Here is a 23,137-nt window from a genome sequence, read left to right as displayed (position 1 = left end):
GTTGGTCAGGGCGTGAGTTGGGGTGGGTTGTCTGTGTTCGTTTTTCTATGTTGTGTTTTGCGTTTGGCCTGGTAGGTTCTCAATCAGAGGCAGGTGTCGTTAGTTGTCTCTGATTGAGAATCATACTTAGGTAGCCTGTTTTTTCCACTTGATTTGTGGGTAGTTGTTTTCTGTTTAGTATGTCTGCACCAGACAGAACTGTTTCGGTTTCATTTTTTAGTTTTCTTGTTGTTTTTTGTCATTAAGTGTTCCGTTCTATTAAATATCATGAACACTTACCACGCTGCGTATTGGTCTGATCTCATACTCCTCGTCAGAGGAAGACGAAGAGGACAGCCGTTACACTTAATTTAGATGTTGCTTGCAACTTTAGGCTTATTGTTTAGATGATGGGACTCTAATGAAAAAATGTGCTTGAAAGGAATCCGTCTTTCATTCACAATTTGAAAAGCACTTGATAATATTCTCACGAGGCCTCAAATTTCCAAGAGGCATCCCCCTTGTGTGGCAGTAAGTGATCGGTGCTCCGAAGCAGACTCTCTCAGAAATCTGTCAAGGATCCCTCTGGAACTTTCATTGCGCACACCTGGCCCCTATTCCCACTGATTGTATTTGTATATATGCGCCCTTTGTTCACCATGGTGGGGTCGATTATTGTTACAATGTCCATTGGTGCGTGTGAGTACCTGTGCTGTGTGTTTTGGGCTTTCATGCCCTTGTGGATTGCGCAGATGATTCCGGGTCTCGTCCCGTATGTTTATCATTGTGCGTGTGTATGTATTCGAGGTACTCCTTGCTCTTTTGTCTGGGTCTCAACCCTTTGTTTTGTGTACGTGTTTGTTTGTTTGCCTTTACACGGCATGCCGTAATTTGGGCTATAGTAAAAATATATACTACGCATTCCTGCACCTCTCTCCCGAATCTCTTCATACCAACGTGACCACATCTAAATTCTTATTAGCCAATTTCCCGTTACGTGATCGGGTCCTTCTCACAGAAATTTCAGCTAAGAAGTAGGCTAAGTGAATGAAGACTGCGTGCGTCCCTCTTATCTAATTCCGAGGCGCATATTGAAGATAGAACTGTCTACATTTAGCCTACTTTTCGTCAGCCAACAAGATGAGTAAGGCCTAACGAACAGCAAAGGCACTAGCCTATGTCAATCTACTATCCCCCATAGTACAAAAGTCAACCTATTCTATTGGTTGTCCTTCTGTGCAATAAATAAATATTCCAAACATACTCTGGGACATTTGTGGGATGCAATAGATCCCAAATTAATACAATCATGAGGTGTGCAACTATGTTTTCAAAATCTAGCCAAATGCATTTAAGCTCAGTTTTTAACTTGTTGAGGCTGCAATCCCGTTTCACGGGATATTTGTCATCAACAACCGCTGAATAGCATAGCGCTACATTCAATGAATATTACTAAAAATATTTATATTCATGAAATCACAAGTGCAATATAGGAAAACACAGCTTAGCCTTTTGTTAAACCACCTGTCGTGTCAGATTTTGAAATGATGCTTTACAGCGAAAGCAATCCAAGCGTTTGTGTAATTATCGACAAATCATTAAGTACACTTAGCATCAGGTAGCTTGGTCACGAAAATCAGAAAAGCAATCAAATTAATCGTTTACCTTTGATCTTCGGATGTTTTCACTTACGAGACTCCCAGTTACACAACAAATGTTCCTTTTGTTCCATAAAGATTATTTTTATATCCAAAATACCTCTGTTTGTTTGGCGCTTTATGTTCAGAAATCCACAGGAAAGAGCGGTCACGACAACGCAGACAAATTCCAAATAGTTTCCATAATGTCCACAGAAACATGTCAAACGTTTTTTATAATCAATCCTCAGGTTGTTTTTAAAATATATAATCGATAATATATCAACTGCAAATGTCTTTATCAGTAGGTGAGGGAAAAGCAATGGCTGTCCAAACTCAGTTGCGCGAGCAAAACTCATGTGACCACTTGACGCGATGTTATCGTTCTGGCTAATTTTTCTGTCTGAAGACTGTTGACACCTTGAGGAAGCGATAGGAAAAGGAATCTGGTTGATATCCCTTTAAATGGAGCAAAGACAGGCTATGGAACATGGAGTTTTCAAAATAGAAGCCACTTCCTGTTTTGATTTTCCTCAGTATTTCACCTGCAATATCAGTTCTGTTATACTCACAGACAATATTTTGACCGTTTTGGAAACTTTAGAGTGTTTTCTATCCCATACTAATAATAATATGCATATATTAGCAACTGAGACTGAGGAGCTGGCCGTTTACAATGGGAACCTTTTCATCCAAGCTACTCAATACTGCCCCTGCAGCCATAAGAAGTTAACAAAAATACTTTAATATTTTTCGTACCTCATATACAATGTAGATGGAGACTTCGTACATGTTGTGTATATTCTTTTCAAGTTATAGTTTTTCCTTTATAACACTTTTAATGACATTACAAAATCAAAACCAATATGACATTAGTGTTCTATAGATCATCTCTGGCCATTCCCCACGGTCTCAAGTTATAAATATTGTTCCAGTATTCGCTTTTTGAATGTGTTAGAGTTTCAGCGGGAAAAAGTCTGTTGTGACTCCCCATCCCGCAATCATTAACTGACACTAATTAGCATAACGCAACGGACATAAATATTCCTAGAAAATATTCCTATTCATGAAAATCACAAGTGAAATATATTGAGACACAGCTTAGCCTTTTGTTAATCACCCTGTCATCTGATTTTCAAAATATGCTTTACAGCCAAAGCTAGACAAGCATTTGTGTAAGTTTATCGATAGCCTAGCATAGCATTTTGTCCAGCTAGCAGCAGGTAACTTGGTCACGGAAATCAGAAAAGCAATCAAATTAAATAGTTTACCTTTGATAAGCTTCGGATGTTTTCACTCACGAGACTCCCAGTTAGATAGCCAATGTTCCTTTTTTCCAAAAATATTGTTTTTGTAGGCGAAATAGCTCCGCTTGTTCTTCACGTTTGGCTGAGAAATCGCCCGGAAATTGCAGTCACGAAAACGCCGAAAAATATTCCAAATTAGCTCCATAATATCGACAGAAACATGGCAAACGTTGTTTATAATCCATCCTCAAGGTGTTTTTCAAATATCTATTCGATAATATATCCACTGGGACAATTGGTTTTTCAGTAGGACCGATTGGAATAATGGCTACATCTGTATTTTACGCTAGAATCACTCTGGGAGCCATCAGGTGACCATTTGCGCAATGTAGCCGCTTACAGGTATTCTTCAACATAAATGCGTAAAACTACGTCACAATGCTGTAGACACCTTGGGGAATACGGAGAAAAAGTAATCTGGTTGATAGCCCATTCACTGCTCAATAGGGACGCATTGGAATGCAGCGCTTTCAAAACATGAGGCACTTCCGGATTGAATTTTTCTCAAGCTTTCGCCTGCAATATCAGTTCTGTTATACTCACAGACAATATTTTTACAGTTTTGGAAACTTTCAAATGTTTTCTATCCTAAGCTGTCAATTATATGCATATTCTAGCATCTTGTCCTGACAAAATATCCTGTTTACTACGGGAACGTTATTTTTCCAAAAATGAAAATACTGCACCCTAGTCACAAGGTTTTAACAAAGCACATTCCTTGGTGGGTTTTGGAGAAGGAGATCTCTCTGGATCTCCTCTCCTTTAATTTACGGCAGGGTGTGAGCTGTCAAACCTGCCCAGTTCCCTCCTCTCCTCTTCTGTGGGCGATTGAAGGTCTGGTTACTGTCATCCATTGCTAACCTGACCTGACCCATTCCAATCCTCACAGGACAGTCATGACAATCCTTCACAAGTGATAGGCTAATATTGTCACCCATTAGACTATTCTCAATTTAATGTTGTCTTTACATATACTAAATAATATATGTGTCAAATTAGTTTTGAGTTGGAATGGACCATAATCATGCACCTGTCACCAAACAGGGGCATGGGGAAAAAATGTCATCTATACAATTAAATAGCGAATGGAGGACGCTTTTCCCATGGTTAATTTTAATGCCAGCCAGGTAGGATATACTCTTGTTGCAAAGCAATGTGATTGATATTAGGAAAGTTGCTAAATAAATATAGTAGGCCTAGCCTATAGAAAGCTGATGGGATCCTCCTATTTTTAATAGAGGCCATCAAAACTCACGCAATTGCATAGACTATAGAAATGTAGCGCAACATGAGCTCATGGGCTCTCATGAAGTGTTTGATTAGATTTTCAATTACTGCCGGTGTGGCAACCTTTCTGAGACAAATCATTAAAATCCAGACTGAAAATATTTACACAAGAAGCAACCTAATATCGCACAGTCAAACTCTCAGTCATTTAGTAAGTTCATCATTCTGTGATTCTAGCTAGGCGCTTGGCATGAGGTTTTTCAATTTTAGAGAGAAAGCCAAAGAAATGACTGTCTCAACATATGTAACGTATCTGGAAAAAGGATTAACCTCCAAAATGGACAACTGAGCAAATCAGGCCTATCTGGATCAAACAAAATTACATGACACCTGACAGAACTCAAATTCAAATAAATTACTATAAAAATCAAACTTTCATTAAATCACACATGCAAGATAGCAAATTAAAGCTACACTTGTTGTGAATCCAGCCAACATGTCAGATTTCAAAAAGGCTTTTCAGTGAAAGCAAACTATGCTATTATCCGAGGATAGCACCTCCGTAAACAAAAGAGAGAAAGTATATTTCAACCCTGCAGGCGCGACACAAAACGCAGAAATAAAAATAGAATGCATGCCTTACCTTTGACGAGCTTCTTTTGTTGGCACTCCAATATGTCCCATAAACATCACAAATTGTCCTTTTGTTCGATTAATTCCGTCGATATATATCCAAAATGTTTGATCGAGAAAAACACAGATTCCAATGTGAGCAACGTGACTACAACCTCAAAAGTTACCTGTAAACTTTACCAAAACATTTCAAACTACTTTTGTAATACAACTTTAGGTATTTTTTTAATGTAAATAATCAATATAATTGAAGACGGGATGATCTGTGTTCAATACAGGAAGAAAACAAACTGTAGCTAGCTTTCTGGTCACGCGCCTCTATCTAACAGTACACTTCAAGTGACCCTCGTTCAACATAGCCGTACTTCTTCATTACACAAAGGAATAACCTCAACTAATTTCTAGAGACTGTTGACATCCAGTGGAAGCGATAGGAACTGCAAGAAGGTCCCTTAGAAATCTGGATTCCCAATGAAAAACCATTGAAAAGAGAGTGACCTTAAAAAAAAATCTGAATGGTTTGTCCTCGGGGTTTCGCCTGCTAAATAAGTTATGTTATACTCACAGACATGATTAAAACAGTTTTAGAAACTTCAGAGTGTCTTCTATCCAAATCTACTAATAATATGCATATCACATCTTCTGGGGATGAGTAGCAGGCAGTTGAATTTGGGCATGAATTTCATCCGGACGTGAAAATACTGCCCCCTGTCACCAAGAAGTTAACAGCCCTAAACCTGAGGCCTGATATTTATTGTCTCCGGGAACTTTAATAATGCAAATCTGAGGAAACGCTGCCAAAGTTCTATCGACACATGTCCTGCAGTACTCGTGCAAAAACTCTCGACCTTTGTTACGCTCCATTCTGGGATGGCTACATGGCCCCCCCCCCCCCATCCTCCCTTCGGCAAATCAGATCACGATTAAATTCCGTGTTGCCTCTGAGAATAACATTGACGTATACACTGACACAATTACTTAGTTAATCAGCAAGTGTATAGGGGATGTTGTTCCCACTGTGTTGATTAAAACCTATCCAAACCAAAAACCGTAGATAGGTGGCAGCATTCGCGCAAAACTGTAAGTGCGAACCACTGCATTTAACCACGTCGGGGTGACTGGGAATATGGCCAAATACAAACAGTCCAGTTTTGCCCTCCGTAAGGCAATCAAACAGACAAAATGTCAGCTGCAATTGGAGTTGCAATTCAATGACTCAGAGATGAGACATATGTGGTAGGGACTCCAGACAATCACGGATTACAAAGGGAAAACCAGCCACGTCGCGGACACGGACGTCTTGGACATGGACGTCTTGCTCCCGGACAAGCTAAACACCTTTTCTGCTTTTACATGTTATGGTTGTAAGATGGCACGTTGTATGCCATCTGTTGGTAAATGTTAATTACTGCAACACCAGTGTTCTTACCAGTGTGCTTGATATACCCGGATGTATTGCAGTGTGCTGAACAAGATTGATTGCTCACATCAATGTCTCCGTTTCGTCGTTTAACGTCCAAATATGGTGTCAGAAGTGGGAAAACTATTCATGAGCGAAATGTTCGGGTGTACAAAAAATGTGTCCGTGAGTAAAAGATAGCCGGAATTTACCTTAGCTACAGTGAGTTTGCTAGTTAGTGTTATTAGTATCGGATAGACATGGCTGTGAACATTCCCCCTCCCACCGTTATGAAGCTCAGCGGAGATTAGAGCATGAACTGGGATATGTTCCGAGGTGAATGGGAGGACTATGCACTAGCCACGGGACTTCTGGAAAAGGATGATGTAGTGGCTGCCACTTTGAGGATTATAATGGGAGCTGAATACTAACACGTTTACAAACATAACCTGAACCTGACAGCAGCTCCGCAAGGTAACACAACAGCCATTCTTGATGCTCTTGAACATTACTTTAAACCAGCAAAGAATGTTATCTACGAGCATTAGGTTTTTGGCTGTTACAAACAGGAGGGCGGGGACTCCATTGACAGCTGTGTCACCAGGTTAAGGGAAAAGAAGCTACATGTGAATATGTTGTTTTAAAAGACAAACTTATCAGAGATAAGATAGTGCTCTGTATAGCTGATGAGGGCATGCTCAGACGTTTGCTGAGATAATTTGACCTGATACTGGGTTTGGCAGTGGAAACATGCCGTGCAGCACACAGATATACGGATAAGGTCCATGGAGCTAGAAAGGTAGCATATGTACAATGTCAATGCAACATTCAGTCAGCCAGTAAAGAAATTCCCCTTTACCACAGATAATGCTAATGCTAATTATACTGCCAACTCTGCAATAGACAGCCCCAATACGTACAGATATTGTGGCATTTCTCCTGGATGTGGAAAACAACCCTGCCCGGCATATGTGAAAATGTGCAAACACTGTGGCATAGCTAATCACTTTGCAAGGGTCTACATGAAAAGCAAGAGAAAGGAGGGTAAAGTGCACTCCATTGAAACAAACACAAATCAAGGGAACAACAGCACTGAGAATGATTTCTATGCTAGCGAGTGCATAGGGGCAGTGAGTGCCCCAAAATATTTTTGTCACTCTACAATTTAACAATAAACCACAGCAATGTCAGCTCGATTCGAGGGTCACATGTAAAGTTATGAGCCTTAAAAACAAAAGGAGGTAGCACCAAGCTGAAGCTGTATACAGGCCAGTTGATGGCCTCTTTAGGCCTGTTTTTTTACAGTGTGTTGTGCGGGCCAGAAACACACCCATACGTTTGAAATAGTTGAGGCTAGGAAACAGCCATTACTGCCTGGGTCCACATGCGAGCGCCTCTGGCTTATTAACTTCTCCATCCCAGCAGACCTTAACATTGTAGACAAAGTCTTCAACTCACCGGTCGAGTCAGTTCACGCAAAGTCCACTTTGAGTTGGACGCAGTAATCCAGCCTGTCCAGTGTACACCCCGCAATGTACCAGTGGCTATGAAAGCAGCCGCAAAGGCTCAGCTTGACAAATCAAAGAAGATACACAACTCACAACTGTCACTGAGCCTACAGACTGGGTAAGTAATATGGTTATTGTCAAGAAATCAGACAATGCATTGATTCTAAACACCTCAACCAGGCACTGGTTATTATTCCCATGTTAGAGGATGTTCTTTACAATCTCCTGAAGGCCTGAGTCTTCATGTTCATAGATGCCAGAGCTGCCTTCCTGCAGTGCAAGCTCGACGAGTACTGCAGCTACCTGACCACCTTTTTAGTCAACCTGGGGCAGGAAGAGGTGGTTGAAGCGCACATTTTGGGTCTCCGTGGATCCAGAGGTGTATCAGCGGAAACAGCACAAGCTGCTGGTGGGACTCAATGGTGTGGAACCCATAGCACATGACATCCTCGTAGTTGGCTGTGGAGACAGTGATGAGGAGGCAGAACTTGACCATGACTCCATGCTGCTGGCCCTGATAGACAGATGCAGACAGGTCAAGCTGAAGCTAAGCATAAAAAAGCTTCAGTTCAAAGTGCCAGAGGTCCACTTTCACGGGCACGTCTTGTCCTGCACCAGATTGAAAGCGGATCCTGAGAAAGTGAAGGCTGTGTTGGACATGCCCCCTCAATCTGACGTGAAGGCACTGCAGCGCTTCGTCAGATTCCTCACCTACCTGGCCAAGTTCCTGCTGTGGCTCTCGCAGGTGTGTGAGCCATTAAGGACGCTCATGGACAAGGACGCAATCTGGCATTGGCTCCCAAAACATGACGCAGTCGTGAGGAAAATAATGCAACTGGTCACCCAGACACCTGTACTGCGATACTACGATGTGTCAAAACCTGTCACGATTCAGAGTAACTTGGGTCAGCATGGACTGGGCTGTTGCCTCATGCAGGGGGGCCCGCCTCTAGACTGCTCACTCCAACATAGCAGAACTATGCCCAGATAGAGAAGGAGTGCCTCAGCATTGTGTTTGTAAGGCAACGCTTCTGCCACTACCTGTACGGGCACAACATCATTACCGCAGAGACAGATCAAGCCTGCAGAGCATGCTACTGCCTCTACAAAGATACAACCTCAAGGTGGTGTATAAACCAGGGCCGAGATGTAGGTGAGTAACACGCTCAGCAAGGCTACTACATCCGGCACACACATGCGCCATGCATGAACAACACAGTTTGCAAACAGAGCAAGTGGATATTGAACACGTCAACCAGGCTGACTACCCCAATGTTACAAATCAGACAGCACACAGACCGGGGCGAAAACCTGCCCGCTATGGCCAGCCATGTAGTGTAATCTCAGATAATGGGCCCCAATTCTCCTGTTTTGAGTTCCGGAAATATTCTGCAGAATACGAATTTGAGCATGTCACCTCATCGCCATGTCACCCTGCCGACTCTGCCTTCCCAAAAGCCAATGGGAAGGTAGAGTCGGTAGTCAAAATTGCGAAGGCAAGGATGCCTGGAAAGCGGTCCTGCAGTGGCGCAATACCCTCAACTGAAGGCATGAATAGCAGCCAGACCTAGCGCCTCATGGCACGGAGCTTAAAAGAAGCTCTGCCAGTAGCCAACACTCTCCTCGAACCCTGTGTGGTGACGTACATGCTGGACAAGCTTTGTCACAGAGGACAGATGTCCAAGTTTATCAATGACAAATCAGCAAATTACTTACCTGAGCTTATGATAGGTGAAGCGGTGCGGATGAAGCCACAAACAGGGGACCAGACGGGCCTCTGGAGACTCGCATCCTGTGTGCATAAAGTTGCACCACGCTCCTACTTGGTCAAAGTGAATGGATCACTGTACCATCGTAATAGGGTTGACCTTTGGGTTGCTGAGCCAGCACCTACTCCGAACCCTGATGGTCATAGGGGTCGCATGACAAAGAACGGACACCCAGCAAGTCATGGGCCTGACTCACTGGGTGAAGAGCTAAGGGATTACAGGGCAGCCGCTCCCTCGCCCACCAGGACTCCCATGTTCATCAGCACTCCCCTAAGATGACACTCCCCTAAGGTGACACGCCTGCCGTGATCCCACAGTCCTCACAAAAAAAGCCCCTTGTCTTTTCACGCTGTGGGCGGCTGTCCCTGACACCTAAAATACTTAATCTGTAGGTTTCCTATTATGGACTGTTGACAGACAATGATTTTTTTTTTAAACTTTTTTTTTAAAGAAGGTTAAAAATTTGAAAAGTGAAGAGATTATCAAAATGTGTTTAAAAATAGTTTAACAAAACTGAACTGTTCATGTTGGATGTTATTACTAGGTTTGTTGTGATTGACAGCTCCTTTCCTATTTTATAAAATGGAATATGTTAAAATTGTAAGATGGCACGTTGTTTACCATCTGTTGGTAAATGTTAATTACTGCAACAACAGTGTTTTTACCCGTGTGCTTGATATACCCAGATGTATTGGAATGTGCTGAACAACACTGGTTACTTGCATCAATGACTGTCTTGTCATTTAACATCCAAACATAACACAGTGTTACCCATACGGGCCGCTCCCAAGGACTGTGAACTCTCATTCTCCGTGGTCGACGTGAGCAAGATATTTAAGCGTGCTAACTCTCTCAAGGCTGCCGGCCCAGATGTAATCCTAACCGTGTCCTCATAGCATGTGCACACCAGCTGGCTGGAATGTTGACAGATATATTCAATCTCTCCCTATCCCAGTCTGCTGTCCCCACTTGCTTCAAGATACCCACCATTGTTCCTGTACCCAAGAAAGTGAAGGTAACTGAACTAAATGACTATCGCCCCATAGCACTCACTTCTGTCATCATGAAGTGATTTGAGAACCTAGTTAAGGATCATATCACTGCCACCTTACTCGACACCCTAGGGCCTAGACCCACTGCAATTTGCGTACCGCCCCAATAGGTCCACAGATGAAGCAATCACCATCGCACTGCACAATGCCCTATCCCACCTAGACAAGCAGAACAAATACAGCATGTAAGAATGCTGTTCATTGACTACAGCTCAGCCTTCAGGCTGGGTCTGAACCCAACCTGTGCATCTGGGACCTGGAATTCCTGATAGGCTACCCCAAGTGGTGAAGGTAGCAGCACCTCCACCTGATGATCCTCAACACAGGGGCCCCACAAGGGTGCGTGCTCAGCCCCCTCCTGGACTCCCTGTTCACCCATGACTGCGTGGCCATGCACGCCTCCAACTCAATCATGAAGTTTTCCGACGAAACAACAGTGGTTGTTCCTGATTACCAACAACGGCGAGACAGTGTACAGGGAGGAGGTGAGGGCCCTGGCGAAGTGGTGACAGGAAAACAACCTCTCCCTTAACGTCAACAAAACAAAGGAGCTGATCGTAGACTTCAGGAGACAGCAAAGGGAGCACACCCCCATCCCATCAGCATCTGGTCTGGCTGGACCACAACTGCACCGTCCGTAACCGCAGGGCTCTTCAGAGGGTGGTCTGGTCTGCCCAATGCACCCACACTGCCTGCCCTCCTGGACATCTACAGAACCCAGTGTCACAGGAACTGGTTGGAAGTTGGCCATCACTCGCCAACTTCCAACCAGCTCCCTGCCCTGAACTTAAGTCTCTGTCACTAGCCGGTTACCACCCAGTTACTCAACCAACATTGCTCATCGTAATATGTCTTAATTTCTTTCTTTTACTTTTAGATGTGTGTGTATTGTTAGATATTACTGCACTGTTGGAGCTAGGAACACCTGCATTAACAACTGCTAAATACAGCTCTGGAAATCATTGAGACCACTGCAAAATGATCTGTTTTTCTATTTATAGGTATGTGTTTGGGTAAAATTAACATTTCTGTTTTATTCTATAAACTACTGAAAGCATTTTCCCAAATTCAAAATAAAATATTGCCATTTAGAACATTTACTTGCAGAAAATGACAACTGTTCAAAATAACAAAAAATATAGTGTTGTCAGACCTTGACGAATGCAAAGAAAACAAGTTAATATTCATTTTTAAACAACACAATGCTAATGTTTTATCTCAGGAAAAGTTCAGAAATCAATTTGGTGGAAATAACCCTGATTTTCAATCACAGCTTTCATGTGTCTTGTCCTGCTCTCCACCAGTCTTTCACATTGATGTTGGATGACTTCATGCCACTCCCTCCTGGCGCAAAACAAATTCAAGCAGCTCGGCTTTGTTTGATGGCTTGTGACCATCCATCATCCTCACATTCCAGAGGTTTCAATAGGGTTCAGGTCTGGAGATTGGGCTGGCCATGACAGGGTTTTGATCTGGTGGTCCTCCATCCACACCTTGATTGACCTGGCTGTGTGGCATGGAGCATTTTCCTGCTGGAAAAAAAACAATCCTCAGAATTGGGGAACATTGTCAGAGTAGAAGGGCGCAAGTTTTCTTCCAGGACAACCTTGTACGTGGATTTTTTCATGCATCCTTCACAAAGACAAATCTGACCGATTCCAGCCTTGCTGTCGCATCCACTGTGAAATTTGGTGGAGGATTGCTGAACTCTTCCTAAGTTAAAACATTAGTATTGTGTTGTTTAAAAATTAATATGAACTTATTTTCTGTGCATTATTCGAGGTCTGACAACACTGCATCTATTTTGTTATTTTGAACAGTTTTCATTTTCTGCAAATAAATTCTCTAAATGTAATGATGGGGCTGTGAGTCGGAAGCAGGTTCAGGTGAAACGTTTTAATAAAACAACCACCAAGAACATGACACTAACATAAGGCAGTATGCCGATGCACAAGAACAATACCAACTGGTGAGTGAACATGGGAGAGTGACATATATAGGGGGGAAATGATGAAGGTAATGGAGTCCAGGTGTGAATCATAATGATCATAATGATTCACAGGTGCGCGTAATGAGTGCCAGGTGTGTTTAATGATGAATCCCAGGACCGGTGGTTAGTATTCTGGTGACATCGTACGCCGGAGGAGGAGCAGGAGCAGACGTGACACTAAATGACAATATTTTTATTTGGAATTTGGGAGAAATGTAGTCAGTAGTTTATAGAATAAAACAAAAATGTTAATTTTACGCAAACACATACCTATAAATAGTCAAACCAGAGAAACTGATCATTTTATAGTGGTTTCTTAATTTTTTCCAGAGCTGCATGTGTATGCGGCCAATACTATTTTATTTTATTTTAACTCTGCCCATCAACTTGGAAGCACAACACCACTGCCCCCTGCTGAGGACATGACCCAACCACCCCGTCTCTACAAACCTTACACACTAATGTAGGCTAACTGACATTGCATGACAGATGGATTCTTTCAGGCACAGATCTAGGATCAGCTTACCCTCCACAGACCCTATCCCTAACCGTTAGGGAAAAACCTCAAAGCTGAGCTGATCAATGTCGAAGGGCAACTGACTCCCGGATGAGTGTAGTGGTGGAAGGATGCTCATAGCTCTCCGTCACCCTCCAACGACCTCTCCTGACCTCAGGCTCTGACTCTGTGTCCGTTTTCTTCCCCGCTCTATCTGCTGCAGGGATGCGTGGCCGTTCCGCCACTCTTTAAAACTCCACCCCTCTCTAAGGTAAAGTTGTGTGGTCATTGGTTTGGCACGCTGTCTGTCAAAATTCCTAACAACCCCCCCATCCTGTTGTCCTTATCCATTGGTGTTCCTTCATGAGAATCGCGGGGCAAATGTTTTTCCCCAACTGTCAATCCAACTGTGACTCAAAAGTCTCCGACTGCCATCTCCCTGTGTTACACATAACGTGTTTTTGTCACCATTTATGTGTGTTCTCATTGAAGATGTTGTTTCTTGCCTTTCTCAAGGCGATGACATTAGGTGGCTCTTGTTTCTCGCCACGTGTATGATAGAGATTAAATATGTGACTGGTTACAAGACCTTATTTAAATTTGTGATAAAAATAGGACTTTACAGTTTTTAAAAGTGCATCGTACACTGCAATTGGAGAAAATTATGGGAAAGTAATGCTGCTATGAAAGTTGATATACTTGTTTACCCACTTTTGAGGTTTTTACACTTGCTGGAGAGCTCTTCTTTGTGTACACCCATTCAGCATTGTAGACACCCTCTTAAGCCTTAGTCCCACCCATCTCTAAGATTTCACATGTGAACGGGACTCTATGTGAATGGATATTTTTTGTCTCCTTTCTTTAGCTAGCTAAATAAGTTCAGCACCATATTATCTGTTATCTCAGCCAATCGTGGCAAGTCAGGAACGATCCTGTCTTTCTCCCTATAGCTAAGTGCTTTCTCCTTGGCTACCCACATGCAAAAATACTACAGTTTACTATAGAATACTACTGTACTTACTATAGAATTCTGTAGTAAACTGGTATACTGTAGAATACTATACTACACACCTCGATCATGTGTACTTACTATAGAAATGTGTAGTATACTGTGCAATACTATAGTAAATACTACAGTATACTACAGACTGCAGAAACATCACAGTAAATACTACAGTAATATCCACAACAACCCTACAGTCTGCAAAAACACTACAGTAAATACTTTAGTATATACTACACCATTTCATTTGCATACACCCTGCCCATTCCCCTTCCCATATCCCAATTTGTGCCACCAATATCTATACTTGGCATGTAGGTTTCTCATTTATGGGTGGCACAAATTGGGATATATTGTGTTCCCTACAGGTTATAGAAAAGAGCAGAAGCTCTGAACTATCTGTTCAGACTTCAGTCCTACCTACCTACAGGTCATGGAAAATATGCTGTTGGAGTATTTTGTCCAGTAGATTTCCTCAAAGACAAAGCCCCCACTGTTATGTCAAAGCTTAAAAAAAACACTACAGTAAATACTATACGGAAGTCCGCAAAAACACTACAGTGAATACTATAGTATTTAACCATAGTATACTATAGTAGTTTTTCTTTTGGGATAAACTAGGCTTGTCATTTTATATTTGTATTCATATTTACAGATCACATACCAGTTTGTGATTAAGGCACATGAAAGTTCACATTTTCAAGAAGGCAACAACAACAAAAATATGTATTTCTTTTACGGTTTCTCTCTCTCTCTCTCTCTCTCTCTCTCTCTCTCTCTCTCTCTCTCTCTCTCTCTTCTCTCTCTATCTCTCTCTCTCTCTCTTTCTCTCTCTCTTCTCTCTCTCTCTCTCTCTCTCTCTCTCTCTCTCTCTCTTCTCTCTTCCCCTCTATATGTCTCCTGTCACTCTTTCAGAAAGGGCAGCAGTGGAGAGGGAAGTAGGGAGGGAGAGCTCGAAGACCTACATGAAGATGAACCCTTCTCCTGAATCCCGTTCCTCCTCCTCTCCTCCGGTCAGCTCAGCTCAGCCCAGTTCTACACAGCCCTCTTAACCGCAATCTTACGCTCCTACCTTCAGTGCTTCTGGACTGAAACAGTGTTTTTACTTTACTTACTCGTGTTTCGATGTCACTTTACCTAGACAATGCATGGTGAACGTTATCGCCGTTCAGAGACTCTCTAGGCACCATTCACAGTGGACAATATTGGTGCCCTAAGAGCCAGCATGACCAAGAGACTGGAGCATGCAACTGACATTATTACGCCCCCTACCGTTTGAAACAAGACATACACACAGGGCTTTTTTTCAGTAGTTTGAAGGGGCAATCTGCAGACGCTTCATACATTTTTGGACTTATAAATGTATTAATTATATATACGTATGATTCTTGAAGAATATAACTTATAAATGCCTCATAAGCTTAGTTTAACTGTCATACCACATCAGAACCAAAAGCTTGTTTTACTCCAATGTCTGTAAACACACACTGTATAGCCTCAAAATATGCTTGACACTATCATTTGTATATATTGAAGGGTCAGTCCTTGCATCCATAACTCTGTCTATTAATATCAGAGTGTTTACATTTTTCCAGGCCCATCCTTCAGCTTTTTACCAAAACAGAGGGGAACCATTTTGTTATTGTTTCATCTGCGGATTGCCCCTTTAATGCTGCAGCGTTGTACATAGATCATAAATGTGTGTGTCAGTGTAATGTCATTGTTGTCTATCTCACCCGTACATGCTAAGCTGTCAACATAACCCTTAAGTAATAATAATAATAATATATTTTATTTTAAGCGCTTTACAAGACACCCAAATTCACTTTACGTACACAATCTAATCTCCACGATTAAAAGCAATAAAATCATACATTAAAATGAGTAAGTATATAAAACTACACCGAACATAAGGACAGACTAACCAGGGGGAAAAAAACTGAACAGGATGACACTAACTAGGGAAGTGAACTAGTGAGGGATCTCTAAGACAACAGATAATGTGAAGAGGTGTGTCTTTAGTGTGGACTTGAATATGCGTATGGAATGTGAGGTTTTGACATGGAGAGGGAGGGAGTTCCAGAATTGGGGGGGCTGCAATGCTAGAAGCATTGTCTCCCATGGATCAGAGCCTGGTGTGAGAGATGGTTGGGAGGCCAATGTCAGAAAAGCGCAGTGAAGTGTACGGGTGCATGAAGTCAGTAAGGTATGTGAGCATTTTGAAGATGATCCTGTATTGAACTGGGAGCCAGTGGAGTTTCAGGGTGGGGGTGATGTGGTCTCAAGGTTTGGTGTCTGTGTGGACTGGTCTCTTCCTCGCTGTTGCTCTAATTGTCTCCCCTTCATTCTCTAATGTTTTTAGTAGGGTACAGAATTAGAGAAGGGCTGTTTCTCTGAATCTCAGGCAGTAGGATGAAGCAAGCCTGTTTCTCTCCCCTGTCTCCTAGACTCTGACAAGAAGCAGCAACCTATCCTCCTTAAAACACATTTGAAGCCCACAATTGTGAAAGGGGGAACACTAATCATATTTATGCAGCCTATTAATCACCCTCCCAGAACCAAGTAAATGTTTTATTTCAATTTAAGAAAAACTTCATTGGAAATTGGCCCATTAATTGATAGGGATGCATGTGAGATTGTACAGCAGTAAACTGGATTATTTGTCCTTTATACATTCTTCTCGATTTCAAAATGGAAGTGAAAGCAGGTAATGGTGTTTGTATGTACTGTTTCTTTATTAGTAAAAGGTTAATTTATGAAATAAATGTGAATAATTGTGTTATTCTCATAACATCCAAGCATGGTGAAGGCTGCACAAATGTAATAATTGTGTTATTCTCATAACATCCAAGCATGGTGAAGGCTGCACAAATGTAATAATTGTTTATGACATTTAAATGTAGTTAAAATATGAGTTTGGTGGTCACTTTATGAAGTGTTAGAGTTAGACCAAGAGTTTAAAGTAATACAGAAATGATTGGTATTTCAGTTGTGGTTAGGATATATTGACCAAATGATCAGGAACGTTTTGGATGTATTTTCCCTTCAAAATGCCCCTGGACGACCCTAGAAGCCTGTGTAAGTGTGTATGATGGATCATCTCCAGTTAGACTGTGCTGTAATCAGAGGGAGCTTTCAGAACTTTAATAGCTGTCATGGTGTGTTTCTTTGTTTGGTTGTGACAAACAGCTAAAGAGGGGACTCTCTCTCTCCCCCCCCTCCCTGTCTATCTGCCTCTCCCTCTTTTCCCCTTTCTCTTTCCTTCTCCCTTCCTCCACACCACTCCCCCCCCTACCTGTCTATCTGCCTCTCCCTCTCTTCCCCTTTCTCTTTCCTTCTCCCTTCCTCCACACCACTCCACCCCCTCCCTGTCTATCTGCCTCTCCCTCTCTTCCCCTTTCTCTTTCCTTCTCCCTTCCTCCACACCACTCCACCCCCTCCCTGTCTATCTGCCTCTCCCTCTCTTCCCCTCTCTCTTTCCTTCTCCCTTCCTCCACACCACTCGCTCCTTCTCTGTCTCCCTCTCTATCCCTTCACCTCTCTATGTTTCCCTTCCTCTCTGTCTGCCAGCTCAGGCACTTTGTACTATATATGAAAGCGTGTTGTCAGTCAGAGCACAGCGATCTGTTCCACAGCTCTTCCAGGGACCATTACAATATGGTGATTAGGAACAACACAAACAACAACCACTATCTATTCACAACCACACAATGTGGCAGAGAATGGCCCAGTATAGTGATTTCCATTCATCCCTCTCTTCCGACTTGATGCAATTCTATTGTGCAAAACACTCCATTGAAATTAGGTTCTTAGGATCGATAAGAGGGTAGCATATACATATACAAGGGTCAATGCCACTTCTGAATTGAGCCTCTGTGATTTAATTGTGTGCACAATCATAGAAATGATGGACACAATTTATGCAACTTCAAAACATGTTTCCTATAATGTCATCTTAGTCATGCAGTATTTATAGGCAGTATGGAAGACCTGATGTCAGTAGATGTGTGTTTGGGAGATGTGTAATATTACTGTCTGTCTCTCTAAGACCAGGATTCAGTCTTATCACATTGGGTTGACAATTCAGCTTTTAAACGCAATGTTCCTACATATGCTGAGATTGCATTCATGGTAAAGGTTGCAGATGTCGGCGCATTCGGAAATTACCTTTGAATGGCACATTGTCGACAGCTGCGATATAGGGATTAGCCACTATATAGGGAATAGCCACTATATAGGGAATATCCACTGTATAGGGAATAGCCACTGTATAGGGAATAGCCACTGTATAGGGAATAGCCACTATATAGGGAATAGCCACTGTATAGGGAATAGCCACTATATAGGGAATAGCCACTATATAGGGAATAGCCACTGTATAGGGAATAGCCACTATATAGGGAATAGCCACTGTATAGGGAATAGCCACTGTATAGGGAATAGCCACTGTATAGGGAATAGCCACTATATAGGGAATAGCTATATAGGGAACAGCCACTATATAGTGAATAGCCACTATATAGGGAATAGCAATTATATAGGGAATAGCAATTATATAGGGAATAGCGACTGTATAGGGAATAGCGACTGTATAGGGAATAGCCACTATATAGGGAATAGCAACTATATAGGGAATATCCACTATAGGGAATAGCCACTACATAGGGATTAGCGTGCCATTTTGGATGCATCGTAACCCTCTGGTGGACATATCAGTGCTACAGTCAGAGAAGGGGTAGAGGGGTAGAGGGATTGAAGTGGAAGAAAAATGTTTTATTATGCATTCCCTGTTAACTGGGCCAGAGAGTGTTTTCTCTTTCACTCACTTATACCATCTTCTCTTTTTCCCAGTCTTTTTCTTCTTCATTGCCCTGCTGTTGCCTTTTACACGTCAGTGTCACCTATTTACGGCAGCCATATTTAATTGTGCTTCCGTCTTTGTGAATATATATATATTTTTTAATAATTTCTATTACCGGTACATGCAATTTCAAGTGCATCGTTTCAATCAACCATATGAAGAGCTTGCTTTGTTTTCTGCTATGGCTTTTTATTTTGTTACCTTTACTTTTTTTCCCTGCTACCTTTAGGGTGAACGCTATGTTCGTGTTGCGCTTTTAAGGGTTTGTCTTAACCCACAGACTGGCCAGTGACTAACTTCTCCTAACTGAAGGGCTGTTGGGATCGGAATAAAGACGGCACCGGTTGTGAACCAGCTGTCTGCCATGTTCAAGTCCCCTCTGATGTGATGGCACTTTATATGTTGAAGGTGATGCTAAAGGGAAACACAGTTTTTTTGTAAGTCTGTCTGGAGCACTGCTCTCGCAAGAATCTTTATCCGTGTCTAAGGTGTATTCACCTTTGTAATGTATGTGTATGTACAGGTATGTGTGTGTGTGTCAGAAGTGCAATGTTGCTGTCATTAGATTACTTCAGTGTTGTGTTCTGATTCTAAATGCACTCAGGTGCTCTTTCTTTCTGTCTATTATTCCAGGTACATTACATTGTCTTGGGAGTTGAGCTGGATGATATTGACACTTTTATAATTCCTTCAACCAGGGGTAAAGAGGGAATCGTCTTCAACAGATGAAACAGGCCTGTGAGAGTGTACGTAATGTTAAGATTAGGACAGTGTCATGGTTTTAGCATCACTGCTATGTATCATATGGGATTGTCCAGTCTCTGTGTTAAAGGTCCTGTTTCCTGTGTTGATAGATGTCTGCACTGTTTCGCATTTCTCTGAAGCCCTGTTTATACCTGGTGCTAATCTGCGTCGTGTCCTGATCTCTTCCACATTATTATTGTGTCCACATTTTTAGTCAGGTGTAGGCATTTTAAAGATGTATTGTGAAATGATTTTCATCAGAACTTATAACGGACAAGATCAGGATGAAAGATGCATGTTAGAAGCAGGTATAAATGAATGAATGGGGCTTGAATGTCAAGGTTCGTAAAGTTCCACAAACAAAAAAGCATGGCCCACCTGTACTGAATGCAGCTGTTACAATGTAAATATGTACCAAATAAATACAGAAGCTATTTTTGCATGCTTTTTGTACACCTAGGCACACAATAAAAGAAAAAAATATTCTAATCATTTTTGAATAATTTTGTATTTTGTAAGTCACCTGTAAAAGGGCATACAAGAGTAAAACCTAAACTCAGAACATGGTTTATTGAATTCACATGGCAATCGCAAACAGTAAATGAGAAAGATTTAACCTAAAATACATAATTATTTGTCTTTCAAAGTGGAGTACCCCACCAGTAGTCCTTCTAGTGTTGTCTCTTAAAGACAACATTGAGGGCTCTGTGCCGATGGAAGAGGTTGGAAATGGGTGGTTCTCCCATAAAGTAGAAGGGCTGCTAAAAATGTGTTATAAACCATGGAGCTTTGAGGTAATGAACCAACACTCAACTAATACTCAGTGCTAATTCTGCAATGTTGAGAGAACAGTGCTTTTAGGGTTAGGGTATTCTTAGGCGAACAAAGGAGCGCAGCTGCTTCTGTCTCTGAAAGAATAATATCCTGTATTTATCTCAGTTTATCTCCAAAACAGCATCATTTGAGGTCTGTTGCCAAGATTTGAAGGTATAAATAATTAGCAGTTGAATAATTGAGCTGAAGAGAGAAGAATGTTGTTTGAGACTGTATTTTCCTGTTCAAGTGTCCTTTGCATGGCAGTACAGCCTGGAGTCTGTGTTCTGCAGAGTTGGAGCCGGATCCACCTGTTTCTGCTGTCTGGAGCCCAAGAGTCATGAATCTGCCCTTTTTAGGATCACTCCTGTAGGAGAGGAACAGAAAACATGGCCAAATTGGACTTTAAAAAACAGGCCATTTAGCCCACTGGGCAGTTCAATAGGCCTATGTCACAGGGGGCATAGATGAGAGTGTGCACATAAGGAAAGACCTGTGTCAGATGTTAAATGTTTTTCAGTCCTAAGAATTGACTCCCCACAAATACTTTAACATTCTCATGTGGTTAACTGATGTGTTTCTTCTGGTCCATGTTTGAATACTTTCCATAATGCATCCTTCCGTCCTCCTTCCCTTCCTTGACATAAGTATTGACGGTAGGTGTGTAAGCAATGGTTCTGATGCATAGCGTCTACCTATCCAGTCATGTCAGATCAGGGATTACTGTAGTTAAGAAATAATCCAGCAAAAAAATATATTTTTTAAAATTAGTCCACTCCCACTGGACACACCACGTAATTTCAAAGTCGGAGTAAAAAGGTCTATGTGTAGCTGGTGTAGGGAGTCAGGCGCAGGGCAGCAGATATGAGTAATCAACGTACTTTTACTCAAAATGTCCAATGTACAAAGTAACATCACGAGCACACCATAACAGACTGAAAATACAAATAAACAATCAGGGTTAAATAATAAACAGGTAATTAGTTGAGTGAAGCCAGGTGTGAAAAGACAAATACAGAACAAATGGAAAATGAAAAGTGGATCGGCGATGGCTAGAAAGCCGGTGACGTCGACCGCCGAAAGAACAAAGAGAGGCACCGACTTCGGCGGAAGTCGTGACAGTCATTAATTGGGTAATATTAGGTTGAGACGTTGATTAATTGCAACCTATATTCACCCACTCAAAGAGACAGCCATCTAAAAGCACAACCAAATTCTAATCACCATATTGTAATTAATGTGTTATCACTGTGCTTCATCTAATAGCGAAACCAAATGACCTGTTTGCAGTTGAGATTACAGCAAGTGATCGATGTCGTTCAAAATTCTGTACAGATTATTACAGCAATTGTGAAGATCTCCACAGACCTATGACAACCTATGCATGGAATCTTGGAAATGCACACTTCATGTGATGTGATTACATAATAAGAAATGTATAGTTACAGTAACCTCAAAATGTGGACAGTAGTTCATTAAGATGGCGCCGAAGAGGATGGCTGACGTTATACATGCCCGTAACCAATTGTGCTATTTTGTTTGTTTTTTGCGTTGTTTGTAACTTATTTTTGTACTTATTTTGTACATAATGTTGCTGCTACCATCAGTTATGACTGAAAATAACTTCTGGACATCAGAACTGGGATTACTCACCACGAACTGGAAGAAGCTTTTTCCTTTAACGAGTCCGACGAGAAAGATATACTGCTCTCCTGGGAACAGGCCAAGATTCCCGTCATTTGCGTGAAGAAAAGAGGATGCAGATCGGGCTGCCTTTTGAGAATCCCAATGCCATCAATTCTACTTGCTAACATGCAATCGTTGGAAAATAAAATGTATGACCTACGATTAATATTGTCCTACCAACGGGACATTAAGAACTGTAATAACTTATGTTTCACAGAGTTGTGGCTGAACGACAACACGGATAATATAGAGCTGGGGGGATTTTCAATGCACTGGCAGAACAGAGAAGCTACATCTGGTAAGACAAGGGGTGGGTGTGTGTGTGTCTTTTTGTCAATAACAGCTGGTGCGCGATGAGTACATTATGATAAGCTGTAGACCACACTATCTACCAACAGAGTTCTCATCTATATTATTCTTAGCCTTCTATTTACCACCACAGACCAAGGCACTAAGACCGCACTCAACCAACTCTATAAAGCAAACAAGAAAACGATCACCCAGAAGCGGTGCTCCTAATGGCCAGGGACTTTAATGCAGGTGTCATGACGTTGCCCTCTTTGGGTACAGCGAGCACCATCCTCCGATCTCTGCTTCTACAACCAGACTGCTGTGGTCAGAGAGAGGTCCTAAATTCCTCAGGAGAAGACCCCGCCTCATGGCCACATTGTCTCTTATACTGAGTGAATTCTCATAGAGAACAAAGGAGTTTCTTCCACCTCACAGAACTTGAGGTCCGAACAAATTTCATGTTCCGGAGAAGGTATAAATGTTCGGTGAAGAATCCAGCTACGAACTGGTCCGTTTGTTACAACTTGGGGAAGCTCATGGGAGACGGTGTGGCCACATTACCATAACGCTGTTTATATAATAGCCTCAGATATGAGGTTTACATCTAATTGTTGTATAAGAAGAATGAGTGAGTATGATGCTGTTTGTAAAATTTCAAATAAAACCCAACTTTGAGAAATTTTAACTAGACCATGTTTATCTCAATCACAGGAGGATGAAGTCTACAGACCATTGCTGAATC

General features: G+C 41.9%; 2 protein-coding genes across 6 annotated transcripts in view; one reads left to right on the top strand and one right to left on the bottom strand.

Moving 5' to 3' along the window:
• Positions 1 to 15,884, top strand: part of LOC118391015 (calcium/calmodulin-dependent protein kinase kinase 1) — a 163,872-nt gene extending 147,988 nt beyond the window's left edge. For 2 of the 3 annotated variants that reach the window (XM_035781922.2, XM_052457751.1), the window contains exons 16-17: positions 13,221 to 13,268; positions 14,916 to 15,884. In XM_035781922.2, coding sequence (XP_035637815.2) covers positions 13,221 to 13,268; positions 14,916 to 14,988 — 121 coding nt within the window. In that variant the 3' untranslated portion in view covers positions 14,989 to 15,884. The remainder of the gene's footprint in view (positions 1 to 13,220; positions 13,269 to 14,915) is intronic. The other variant, XM_052457752.1, reaches the window with a different exon arrangement.
• A 4,272-nt stretch (positions 15,885 to 20,156) lies between these two features.
• The window catches only part of LOC118391014 (P2X purinoceptor 1), a 48,817-nt gene continuing 45,836 nt past the window's right edge, over positions 20,157 to 23,137 (bottom strand). For all 3 annotated transcript variants that reach the window (XR_004827065.2, XM_035781919.2, XM_035781920.2), the window contains one exon: positions 20,157 to 20,785. The gene's annotated coding sequence lies outside the window, so the exon portion shown is untranslated. The remainder of the gene's footprint in view (positions 20,786 to 23,137) is intronic.

Source organism: Oncorhynchus keta, chromosome 12 (assembly GCF_023373465.1).
Source record: "Oncorhynchus keta strain PuntledgeMale-10-30-2019 chromosome 12, Oket_V2, whole genome shotgun sequence".
In the NCBI taxonomy this organism is placed as follows: domain Eukaryota; kingdom Metazoa; phylum Chordata; class Actinopteri; order Salmoniformes; family Salmonidae; genus Oncorhynchus; species Oncorhynchus keta.
The sequence above is the reverse complement of the archived record's forward strand: the minus strand, read 5'-3'. Positions and strand labels throughout refer to the sequence as shown.